The 12,623-nt window shown below is 46.6% G+C and overlaps 1 protein-coding gene across 3 annotated transcripts; it reads right to left on the bottom strand.

Annotated features, from left to right (window-relative positions):
* Positions 1 to 149: 149 nt before the first annotated feature.
* On the bottom strand, positions 150 to 11,447 carry IKBKB (inhibitor of nuclear factor kappa B kinase subunit beta). 3 transcript variants are annotated; one of them, XM_080634702.1, is made up of 21 exons: positions 11,314 to 11,447; positions 11,144 to 11,238; positions 10,350 to 10,467; positions 9,548 to 9,617; positions 8,538 to 8,626; positions 8,336 to 8,425; positions 7,876 to 8,000; positions 6,948 to 7,055; positions 6,533 to 6,662; positions 5,877 to 6,071; positions 5,525 to 5,639; positions 5,033 to 5,156; positions 4,639 to 4,790; positions 4,462 to 4,523; positions 3,623 to 3,732; positions 3,310 to 3,359; positions 2,675 to 2,774; positions 2,335 to 2,482; positions 2,040 to 2,167; positions 1,266 to 1,356; positions 150 to 734 (listed from the first exon to the last, which is right to left on the bottom strand). In XM_080634702.1, the coding sequence occupies exons 1-21, from the start codon at positions 11,416 to 11,418 to the stop codon at positions 666 to 668; spliced, it is 2,274 nt and encodes a 757-aa protein (XP_080490828.1). In that variant the 5' UTR covers positions 11,419 to 11,447; the 3' UTR covers positions 150 to 665. The 3 variants fall into 3 exon arrangements, with proteins under 3 accessions (XP_080490828.1, XP_080490829.1, XP_080490827.1); XM_080634703.1 differs by having other exon boundaries at positions 11,144 to 11,261; positions 11,314 to 11,402; XM_080634701.1 differs by having other exon boundaries at positions 11,144 to 11,422.
* Positions 11,448 to 12,623: the final 1,176 nt, after the last annotated feature.

Here is a 12,623-nt window from a genome sequence, read left to right as displayed (position 1 = left end):
AATAGGTAACCTGCAAATACTTTGTTAAGCTGTGTGTGCACTGAGGATTTCCTTCTCTGTGGTCTCTGGGGGTAACATCCTTCCACCACTCATGGTTTAGAAACCTGCACAGTGAAAGCAGCTTTTTCATCAAAATGTTATTGAGGGTATCAAAAAGAGCAAACCAAAAGTTTACATGTTTTAGATCATTTCGTTCCCATATAGGAAACAAGTACCAGGTAAGTTCAACCATTACACTTAAGGAAAAAAAGTGCAAATCAGCAAAGTTAAGAAATAAAGTTCACAGTTCAAGTATATTAGGAAGGTGACATCTACCAGTGACTGTGCAAGCTGACTGCACGCAGTGTCCGTTGTTCATCAGGAAGCCTAAAAGGCAGCAAAACAACCACATGTGATGCTTAAGGGAAGATACATCAGGACAAAGAGTAAGAATACCTGCTGTCTTAAGGCACGATTCAGAACTTTTCCAAGCACTTAGAACAGGCATTTCCTACTGTGTCTTTGTGGAAAAAAGGTCCAAGAGGTGGTTACTAAAAGCTGGGCCACATGTATCACATAAGCAGCAGGTGAAAGTAGGAGGGACTTGAACTTCCCTTCTCAGAGGCAGCAGCTTTTCACAGTTGCCTTCCTGAAACAGCATGTCTTCAAAGGCAGCCGAAGTGATTTTACATCTGGGTTTGTTCTGGACTGTTTATGTCTTCTACTTGAAGCTGCAGCCAGCTCCAATCTAGAGCCTGAAAGGAACAAACAGAAGTACAACATTGAATACAGTTGAGATTGCTCCTGAATAAAAGGGAAGTAATTTAAAAGATTTATACTGTGACCAAGTTGGTCAATACAGTTTCATGATGAACCATGAGACTGCTGTAAAGGAAACCCTTAAGATTCTTATTTTCTCTAGTATTTAACTTTCTTTCTAAGATTCTGCTTCATTAAATAAGCATCCCTGCCCACCAGCGTATTGCCACCACCAGATCAGCCCCATTTTAAGGTGTTTGTCACAGCCCAGGTCCCCAGCACGTGGCTCCCCTTCTCAGCAAGCAGGGAATATGTCTGTCACTTCAAGTGGGGAAATGGGTGCTTTCTATCTCCTGCAACAACTACTTTCTCCTTGTCCAAGAGTAACATACAGATTTCTATTAGCTGTATTACTTATTACAAGCAATTACTTATTACTGTATTACTTATTATAAGCAATTATTTATTACAAGTGTGAAGCCATGAGCTTCCCCAGTCCATTTACAGAAGAATATCAAATACGTTACCATGAAGCTCTCCTCCTGATCCTTCATTGTGTCATGCATCACATTTTCTAGTTGGCTACAGAGTTTCTGTGATTCCAGCAGTAGCTCCTCACTGAAAGGGACAATTATTACACAGTTATTTTCCATAGCATTTTTGTTTGAAGACATGCTGCCTCTACCTTTAAGAAACCTTTTTGGCAGGTATGCCAAATATTAACCTTTATCAGTCAGTCCATAAGCTAATAATTCATATTGCAACTGGGAAAGTCAGTGGCATCCCCAGATATACAGGACAGGGGAAAGGAAGCATTTTCCAAGCTGGAGTTGGGTTCTTTCTTACTATCCAGAGTCACTGTTAGAAAGGATAACATACAAATAAATCAACAAACCAAAACCTGTCAGTCCAAATGGTGACCTGGTTCATTTAAGCAAACCAGAGCTACACATGCTTGGTTATAACAGTGTCTCCTTTATGATACAGCCCGGCTACCATCACCTGACATGACAATGCTCCAACAGCTGCTGTTGGCAGTGTACTTCAAGTAAGCCCAACCATTCCAGATAAAATGAACCCTTTATTATTGAGGTAGAGGGGAAATAAAGCTATACCTTATTCCCCATTTTTCATAAGGAAGACTCAGAACCCCAGGAAGCCCAGCTATAGGCAGAAAAGATTGCTGACAATGGAAGCTGAACACACAGTGTAAAATAGAAAGCTTGTGTGTCATTTGACAAAGGGGAGCCCCAGCATTGTAGTGCTGGCATTAGCAACTACAGGGCTCCAAGCTGCCTCACCTTTTCCTGACAGATTCTGGTAAGTTGTAGGTTCCAGAAGGGACTTGAAGTAGCAGGTGACCAGGACTACAAAGGCGTGATGTGTTCATGCTCTCTGGACTGCCAGTAACAGGACCACGTACTTTACTCTGAAAAAAACGCAGGAGATTCACATTGCAATTATTACCACTAAATTCCAGCAGCCTTGACTTTAATACTAACTCAAAATAAGAGAAAAGAACCATATTAAAGGTGCTATTACTGTCAATAACCTGTACTACAAACCAAATGAAACTGGAGGTTTTATTTCACTTACACAAGCAATTTTCAGCAAGTTCCACAGTTCTTTCTGGCGTTTCTCCTGAAGCCGAACAACTGTTTCCTCATCTTCATTCATCAGACTCATCACTTTCTCCACTCTGGGGAACAACTCCAGTGCCTTCTGCTTGCAAACTACAGTTTTACTATCACAAAAGTAAAATCAGATCACAAATGAGCCACTGCAGTAAGGGAACATTCCTGAAGTGTCTTCTTTCCTGTAACACTGAGATCTCATTAGCTGTACACACACTTCTTTTTTAAACCTCTAGAACAAAACCTCTTGCTGAAAGTGCTTTCTCTTAACTCTCAATGAAAGCTTATTCTACAAAGCTCACCTCAGCTGAGCATAAATGACTCGGACTTTCTTTTCAAAGCTCTGGATTGCCTGTAGGAGCAGTCGTACTATTTCTTGGCTGTCACCGCTTGTCCTCTGATCTAGAATGAGAGTCAGAGTATTACACAGAAAGGTTGGCTTATAGGCCAGAGTGAGAAGATTCTGAGTGGTTTGTTTCCACTGTTTCTTCAATCCTGAAACATCCCAAGTTCAGAGCATGCAAGTTTGAGGGGGATGAATTGCACTGGATTTTAGCCACCTTCTTCAGAATGATGAGGACTGAAACACAGAGTTGGTAGGCTGGGTCTAATACCCAAAAGGTCTAATGTTCCCAAAGGAACAGCTATGCCTTTCATCTTTCCTGTATACAGAAGCAGCACCATATGCTTGCAGCAATAGCTTGCTCTGAGAAGTGCTCCAGAAGAGTTAAGAGCTCAGAAGGTGCCAAGAAAGCAAGGCTGACCTAATTTAAAACTGACTTCCTGACTCCAAACAAGGGGAGTCCAGTAGAGTCTATGTGCAGCTAGCACATAGGCAGGCTACAATGCAGAGGAAGTTTTCTCAGTGCTCACTACTGCATCTCCAAAGTTACTATCCACACAAAGCAAGCTGACTTTGAGCTAAAATGTCTTTTACCTCTTGGCTTCTCTCTCAGTCTCCGGTACAGCTCTCTGGCTTGTTCTTCTCTAGAAGGAAAAGGCACAAGAACACATAGGACTTTCTCTAGAACCTAAATTACAAAGGAGTAGTTCAAGAACTCAAATCTTTTATACAGCAGTCTGCCATGTCAGACTGATGACAGGTAAGGAGTCAAAAGCTGTCTTCCAGTGTCAAAGTCCACCCAGTCCCCCATGGTTTGGGCTGAAGAGACAGCACTTTCATTGTCTCGCAGTGAATAAGCTTAGCTAGCAATACTTGTGCATCTTAAATTCAAGGTAGTTCAACTCACAAATCCTCCAGTGTTCCTCCTTGTTTACGACCTAGTGGGCTTCTCTGCAGGTCCACAATGTCTGTCTGCAGGGCCATCATCTTCTTCACTAGCTGATCTACATCATCCTCCTGAAAGCACAGAGGAACATAAGCAGTTTTATCCTAAGAGACATTACCACTCACACTGGCTCGCTCTTTCTAATTTGCACGTCTAAACACACCTCCCATTCATCACTGCTTTTCCCTTTTTCTCTCAGCACACAACCACTTCCACTCCTGGCACCCCAGATTCTGGCTTTTCACTTGAACTCGTTCCCATGCAGAAGCTGCTGCTTGTAGACAGTCATTCTGCCCCCTGCCTCCTCCCAGTAGGGGAGGACCAAGTGCTGGAAAAGAATAAGGTATCAACTAGTCACCTCTCATTCCTCATCCTTGGCCCTACTTAGAGGGGTTACACTGTCTTGTGTCAGAAGGCTGGATGCTACCAAGAAAGGGAAATTATTGCCTTTTCAAAACTCAAAGCTGATGCTTACAAGTCTTGTGTTCAATCCTCTAATTGTTCAGTTTCCCATTCAGCTTAACCTGTTCCACACCTCTTTCAGCTATCCTGGCTCCAGGACTGGGTTAGCAGACAGCCAAGGGCAACTGTTGCCATGCTTCCTCTCACATTCCCCAAGACTTCCCCTGTTCCCCTAAGTCTTACAAACACAGTGAATGTTAAGAACTGGTAATGGACAAATATGGTGCCACCTAAACCAAGGCAACATGACATCTGGAACCAGCCCAGACACAAGGAGTTTCTATTTAAGGGAGGACAATAAAGAAAGAAAGGATAAGCAGTCAGATTTTAAAACATACCCTCCCACAGAGTTCCACAGCTTGCTCCATCTCCTTCCAGGCAAACAGCAGCTTCTCAGAAGCTACAGGAATGAAAGAAAAGTGATTGCTTTTGTCAGGTTCATAGAGGAAAAAGGTAGATATTTTGTGGGGATAAAAGGCATAAAAAAAGCTCTGTTTGTCAGATGCTATACTCACTAATTCCAAATTCAATCTGCTCTTTATACTTCTCCAGATCGATCTGAATGCTTGTTTTAAAGAAGTCCAGCTTTGCTTTCAGCTGCTGGGAAAGGGATGCCATAGAATTCTTCATCTTTGAGAGAGTGCTATTGTAACGCAACAGATTCATCCTACGTGGACAAAAAGAAGGTCCTATTAGCTTCTGAAACTAAAAGTGCAGACTTCCCCTTATATCAAAAGCAGATACTTCAGAGTGCAGCAGTGAGCACAAAAGCAGTCAAAACTCTCAGCTTTTCATTAATGGCTCCACTCATGGGCTTCCCCATTGCAACAGGGTCCCATTCCTGTCCTTTCCCTTTCACCCGGGAGCAAAGGCAGAGATTTAAGTATTGTACAGAAACTGCCACCGTACATGGCTGCTCGCTGTCCCTGCTGAAGCCGGTTACAGTCCTCCTTCAGCATCCGGATCGTGTGCCAGATCTGGCCCCACACTTTCCTCAACTGGAAAAAGTGGAGGTTCTTCTTTGGATCCTGAACTGGAAACAGAGGGGGGAGGAGAAACATCCATGTCAGTGTGAAACCCAAAAGTAGTGTTATCACATGACAAACCAAACCAAAATACCACTCCATTGAGGGGCATGCTACACCTTGCAAAGCCTACAGTTGGCTCACCCCTATGCAGCTTCCCCCATATATCTTATATGTATTTTGGGGAAATGAAACACTTCCTTTCCTCAGTTATTCTGACAAACTGGATGAATGCTATGCCAGTCCATTTTACTGCTTCTTCAGCCCCAATATGCAAAAGCTCCCTCTACTCTTTGCACATGAATCGCACCACAGAACACAGGCAACCCTCTCGAGGCTGAGAAGCTGTCACATTCATGCTAGAGAAAGTCCTTACGGATGCAGTCAACGCTTTCTGGATGAGGACGCAAGGCAACCTGAGCCTCGTAGGTAACTTTCTGGTTATCGAAGAGGAAGAGGAGGTCTGTGTCTGCAGCTGCAGTGTCATTCACCTGCAGAAGACAAACAACCCAACTAGGTTCTCTCAGAAAAAACAAACCCCAGCACCACCATAAACAGAATGTTCCTCCTCAGTCAAAGACTGAACACCAAAGGTAAGAGGGTGGCATTTGGTCTGTGTGGTTACTGTGACAAAAGCCTGCTAGAGTACCAGGGAGTGCTGTGCTGCCAACATCAGAGCAGTGCCTGCTGATTCACTCAGCAGAAAGGGAGGGAGTATCCAGACTCACCTTGCTATCAGTTGTATGTTTAGTGGCCAGCTTCTGGGAGAACAATGCCAGTCCAGCTTCCTGCAGTAGCTCCTGGTCCTGTTCTGGGATACCCGTATCTAACTTGATCCTGGCCTTCACACTCTGCAGAGTCTCCTCCTCTGTCACAGGGTAGGTGTGTACAGTTCCCGTAACCATGTTCAAAACATGAAGCAACTACAAGAGTGGTATGACATGAGAAGGGCTGAAGATGCACTCTCTGCTCAGACACAACTGATGTAAGACTGAGACACTGGGCACTGCTAAACCGTTCAAAGCACTTGCATTGCTGAATAAGTCACCTCACAGCTACTTCATAGCATGATGCCACAGTTCTTGTCCTCCATCAATCAGAAGAGAGGCCACATGGCAATTAAACAGCTTCAGTCACAGAGTCCTCTACCAGAATATGGAAGCAAGCGCACACACAGAAGCTATTTGCTACTCCCAGCAAGCTCAGGGAATATCTGTCCTCAGGTAAGCAAGATAAAACAATCTGTCACTATCTGTCAGGAGACAGCTAAATCAACTTCTGTGCTGCTCCTCCTCCTAGGTCTATGATTTAAGCCTCTTCTCTCACGTGCTACAGGCAACTGCTCTCTAAAAAGCTTTTCAGGCTACACAGACCCATTGCTCACCTTCAAGTTCAAAATGTCATCCAAAGCTTTGAAACACCCATTGGGTCCATACGTAGGATCTGTACCTCTCTGCCGTGGGTGCCACATTAACATGAGTTGCAGCCATTTCTCCAGCCTCCCAGCCAAAACACTGAAGGACCAAAACAAGGAGATCAGAAAACCTGAAAGTGCATTTGTAGTTACTATATGGCCTGGTTGTTGCAGCAGGACTAATGAACAACTCCCGCTACCCATCACAAATGCAGTGTTTAGAAGGCAGAAATACACTCACAACTACACAAGTCTGACAAGGGACTAAAGCAGTGTATCATGCACCCAATTTATTCTCAGGTTAACAGAGTAAGGCATATAATATAAACCTTTTGCAGAAGAAACAGTTCATTGCAGTGTGGCAAAACAGATTTCCAGTGCTTACCTGTTTAGATTGTTTGGGCAGGGTAAACTACTAGAAAATTTGACTTCTCCAGATAAGTCTTCGTAAACGACAATATCCAGCTCACTCTTCTGTCGTACTTTTGTATGCCTGATGAATTCAAGCAAGTACAGTGGTGAAATAATCATCATAGAATAGTCTGGGTTGGAAGCGACCTTAAAGATCATCTAATTCAACCCCCTGCCATGGGCAGGGACACCTTCCCCTAGAGCAGCTTGCTCCAAGCCCCTGTGTCCAACCTGGCCTTGAACACTGCCAGGGATGGGGCAGCCACAGCTTCTCTGGGCACCCTGTGCCAGCACCTCAGCACCCTCACAGGGAAGAATTTTCTTCTAATCTATAAATCTTCCCTCTTTCAGCTTAAAGCCATTCCCCCTTGTCCTATCACTACATGCCCTTGTAAAAAATCCCTCTCCAGATTTCCTGTAGACCCCCTTTACGTACTGGAAGCTGCTATAAGGTCTCCCTGGAGCCTTCTCTTCTCCAGGCTGAACAAGCCCAGCTCTTTCAACCTGTCTCCATAGGAGGAGCAGCTCTAGCTCTGAGCATCTTTGTGGCCCTCCAACAGGTCTACATGCTTCTTATGTTGTAATCGCCTTATGTTATAATCACCTGCTTCTCCCAGCCTCCATGTTAGTAGGCTCTTAAAGTTCCTCTCAACCGATCTAATACAGATGCTGCTTTGGCTTCTGCAACCTACCCTGCAGAAGCCAGTCCTGATCCCAAAGAGTGAGGATCAGGAATGCTGAACTTGCTGAGGTAGGTCAAACTCCTGTGAAGGGAGTCAGTCTTTATAAAGGCAAGGAACATAGGGATACTACCCTAAGAATCAAGGGACCACACTTCTAGTTCCTGTAAACAGGACAGTTGCATTGCATGCACTCTTACCAATCGGCCCCAGCTCACTCACCATTGCACTGGCTGCCAGTTGGGTAGGAATGGCCGGAATCCTGTAATGCACTCGAAGGCCAGTGTGCCAAAGCTCCAGTAATCCACTGTCACTGTGTATTTCTGCTGTTCCAGCAGCTCTGGAGCCTGAGAGAGTTTATACAAATAACACAAAGCCACCCATCTCTTAGCTCTCTCTATCCCTTAAGACCTCATTAACATTTGTATAACAGATTAAAGGCTGTGCTGAATGCTTTGTCTCTCATGAGCTTTGGGATCCATTCAAGGAGGACAAGCAGGGGTTATTGGCACCTAAGGCTTCTTACAACACTGTGAAAAGCCAATGTCAGTAAAAAAAACCCAGTCACCTTTGCTAGCTGCAGCACCCTAAATGCACTTCATCGAAGCCCAAAGCCTGATAACAGTTAACAATATCCCACTGCAAAACGGTAGCTGCTCTTCTGGCTTAACTCCTTCCTTACCAAGTACTGTAGAGTCCCAACAAAGGATGTGCACAGGCTACCCTGATCCAACTCCTTAGCATAACCAAGGTCAATGATTTTGTGTATTAACTGAAACACACAACACAGAATATGAACACTGGAGAGAAGTCCTGTTAAAAGCATACCATACAGCAGAGAAAGAACTTGTCTGTGCAGGCAGAGACACCTGCTTCCTGCTTACCCTTTGCTCTCCCTGCTGTAGCACAATATTCTCTGGTTTCAAGTCTCTGTGGATAATCCTGTTCTCATGAAGGTACCTGAGAGCAGAAGCTGAGAGACAGAAAAAGCCACTTTTAAGGAATATAACTAAAAGTGCCTAGCATGAACTCAGTCAGGATTCATTTCTACCTAGTATAAGCACAACTTTTGGGTCAAATCTTGTATCATCAAACACAAAATGAAACTCCAAGTGCAAGAGGGAAAATTGGTGTCAAACACCTCTGGACACAGACAGTTTGCTCTCTGGGTATCACTTCCTGGTCACTACAGAGTACAAGGATGAGGCAGCAGAATACAAATGCTCTGGGAGCACACAGGATGGGAGATGATGCCTAACAGCCACACCTGCAGTAAAAGTAATAACAAATGCACATTTATTCTCTTGTCAAAAGCTCACTTTCTAAGCGTACATCTGCCCTAAATGCACTTCTTGAGTAACTTCTCTCTAAGGCCTTAGTGCCTGTCCAGTTCTGCCTCAGCTGCTACTCTGTAAGATTACAACATAGCTTGACCAAAACACTGCACCCCAAAAGCATCTGGACAGCACTTGGCAAATGGCACCAGAACTGTCTTAAATTCCACGTAGTGGCTGCCCAAGTGCTAATGGAAACCCACTGATCACACATGCTCCAAAGGCCTGATGGTCAGCTGTTAAGCTAAGGCTGAAATCTGATGTGCAATGTAAACTAGAGTCACTTGGCCAGTGTTCAGCTATTCAGAACCTCCCAGAAAATCCCGAGTGGCATTTCTGCTGGCCAAGAAAACCCATCTCTACCTTTTCAAGAACACAAAAAAATCAAAGGTTGGCTCTCCCACAGGGAGAGTTGGAAGAGCAAGACAAGAAATAAGTATACTCTTTAAAGGTCAGCCTAAGGTGGAGTCATTAAGCTAACTGCTTAAAAGCCTTAGAGTGGATTCAGCACTGAAAGGGCTTTCATACTTGAGACAACTGAAAGTACTGCTACCCCTTACCAATATCAGATAACAAGATGAGAATAGCTTCTTCCCGCAAGCCACAGCAATTCTCCAGCTGATTCAGGTACTGCAAGAAAACAGCACAGAATAGTTTTTCCCTCCTGTATCCCAAGTGAAGTTCAGTCCCACAAACTCTCACAGATGCAAGAAGTTCCAGTAACAGCAGTGAAACTCTCTAGAAGCACAAAACTCTATGGGGTTGTGACTGTCAGTAGCAGCAATTACAGCTTCAGACCTTGGTCTAAGCACACAGGAGAAAAAAGTGGGTGAAAGAAGCCAGTGTCATCCCCACTTCCTTCTACTTGCTCCATCCTCTAGAGCCATTTCCCCTGTGCCTGACAGTATCAGCTCAAATCTCAGCTCTTAAGCTCTGGGTTTTAGCTAGGAGTAAATTATGCCAAAGGTTAAAAAAACAGTAAGATTAGAATTAACCTCCTATGGCAGAAAAGAGTTAATCACTTTCTGTACAGGTACAGCTCACAGAGGTACCTGGCCCTTTGATGGTCTTGGCCATACACCCTATTCCACATCACTCACACATGCCCTCATGCTCTATGTGCAAAGTCCTCACAGTGTCACTTGCAGCCAAGCAAACACAAAAAGCTTCCAAAAGCACTTAAGTTTTCAAAAGCAGAACCTGATATCAAGGACCAACCCACCAAAACCTGTTGGTGCCATTGCAAGAATTAGACAGCATCAAGATGTGAAAACAGGTTTTACAGGGAAGCTTCAACAGAAACCCTAGGATCAGCTGAGAAGCTGATGATGTGGCTTTTCATCACCATCGCAGGGAGCTCACCTTGCGGAGGTCTCCGCCTTGGCAGTACTCCATGGCCAGCAATGGCAAGTCATTTGGTGCAAGCTTCTGCATCCCTTCAGGGACATCACGGGCAGCCACCACATTGGGATGGTTCAGCCTAAGGAGCAGAAATGAGGCAAGTGTGCACAGTGAGTGGAACCAGGGCGACACCTGAAAGGTGTTCTGCAAGAGCTTTGCAGTGTTGCGTGCTCACGATCATCACACACAAGCCTACAAAGGCTTTAGTCCTTTTATAACTTGTGAATTCTAAAGGTTTGTGATTCATCCACCCTTCGTGGACCCAGACTCATCCCAACTCCTTTAGCTTCACATGCAGAGCATTCCTTCAAGGTCCTGAGAGCTACAGGCACATGCCTCGCAACGGAGCGTGGCACAGTCCATCACCAGCCTCCAGGAAAGACCCAAGCCACGAGCACAGCGCTGCATCCCACAAAACCAACCCAACACCGAAAGGACAACCCGCAACAGACAGCAAGCCAGGCGGCCTAACGGCCGTGCTTTAGAAACAGCTCAGAAACGCCGCAGAACGGAGCCCAAGGCCCGATCTGCGGCCGCAAACGCAACCCACGGCTCTTTACCGCGTCCCCCCTCCGGAGCGGAGCGGAACCGAACGGACTCCCCCGGAAGAGGCGGCCGACGGCCCCTCTCGCCACCGCCGCCGTTAGAGCCGCGCTCGAGGGCCGCGCCCGCCCGCCCCGCCCCGGCGATGAGCGGGCACCGGGCCCGTCCGGGAGCGCCAGGCCGAGGCCCGGCCGCGGTGCCGCCCGCCTCACCTCTTCATGATCTGTATCTCCAGGGCCCAGCGGTCGCGGTTGCGCGGGCTCAGCTCCTGCCGGCACTGCTTGATGGCCACCTGCTCGCCGGTCTCCTGCGGACACAGGGCGGGCTCGGCTGAAGGCGGGCGTCGGGCCGGGGAGGGGAAGGGGGAGCTGCCGCTACCTACCTTGTTGTGCCAGCGGATAACGTTCCCGAAGCCGCCGGTGCCGAGGCGCTCCTTCATCTCCCAGGGGCCGCAGGTCTGCGCCTGCAGGGCCGGCGGCCGGCTCATGACGGGGCCGCGCCGTTCCGGCTCCACAGGGCCTGGGCCGCCTCCGCCAGCGCTTCCGGCTCCGGCGCAAGGGCCCGCCCGACCTTAAAGGAGCCGCGCCGAGAGGGAACTGCCACCGCCGCCGCTCCCGCGGACGTAGCCTCGGGGCACAGGGCAGCAGAGCGCGTCAAACGGCACCGTGCCGTTTGCCTCCGTGGTACACCGCGTTCAGAGCCGCTGCACGGAGGGATGCGCGGCCCCGGCACGGAGGTGCCCCCGTCCCCCCGGAGGACGCGGGCCTCTGGCACGCTGCACCCCGACCATCGAGCAGCCCTGCCGAAACCCCTCCTGAAACGGGACCGAACTAGAGGTAAGCCAGTAGACGGTGCTTGAGAGGAGATGCTGGTATTGATGGTTTCCCTACAAGATGTAAAGCACCGCGAGTAGCACCCACACCACTATCTGGGCAGCTGTAGTGGCCCTTAAGTGCGAAAAGTTGGGAAATAATAGCTTCTGAAATCGTCCCCCATGGCCATTACTTTATTAGCACCTTTAACACAGAATTCTAGTAGCAAATAGCTGTTATCTTTAAAAATGACATGAATTAGCTCCTGCTCACTCAGCAGTGTCCAGTCATCCTTTTCTCAACAACTGGAAACAATCAAACAGACCTGCCCTTAAATCAGATTTATTTGTGGCTGTAATGCTCACCACTAGCACTGGGACTGTTAGAGAAAAATATGTGATAATATTGATGGGTTTCCGTACATAGAAGAGCTAAATGTGCAGAGTAACCAGGGTTTCATCTTTGCCAATATGCAAAAGACCCATTCCCATGCTTCCCAACCAAGAATGCTGTGCAGCTGCTTCCTGAAGATGGAGATCCCTCACACACTATTTCTTATGTCTGTGTTTATGCTAAATTGCATCAGGAACCTGATTTTTAGTGAATCGGTTCCTAGAAGTTAGAACACATCCATTACTGTAACAACTGCATCACTGGCTGTTTTCATAACCCTGAGTTTACTTTGCCTCCCACACTGATAACCCAGTGCTTCATGACCACACACTGGTGAGTAGATCTTATTTTTCTAGGATGCGCAGTATCAATGAACATTTAACTCTTCGGTCCCCAACATGCTATTCCTTACTTCTATGTAAGGGTCCTTAGAAGTTCTGCTCATTGTCCCCACTTTACCTGGGAGCGCCTCTAACCATTTTGTCCC

This window comes from Psittacula echo (genome assembly GCF_963264785.1).
Source record: "Psittacula echo genome assembly, chromosome: 25".
NCBI lineage: Eukaryota > Metazoa > Chordata > Aves > Psittaciformes > Psittacidae > Psittacula > Psittacula echo.
Note: the sequence above shows the minus strand (reverse complement) of the source record. Positions and strands in the feature narration are given on the sequence as shown.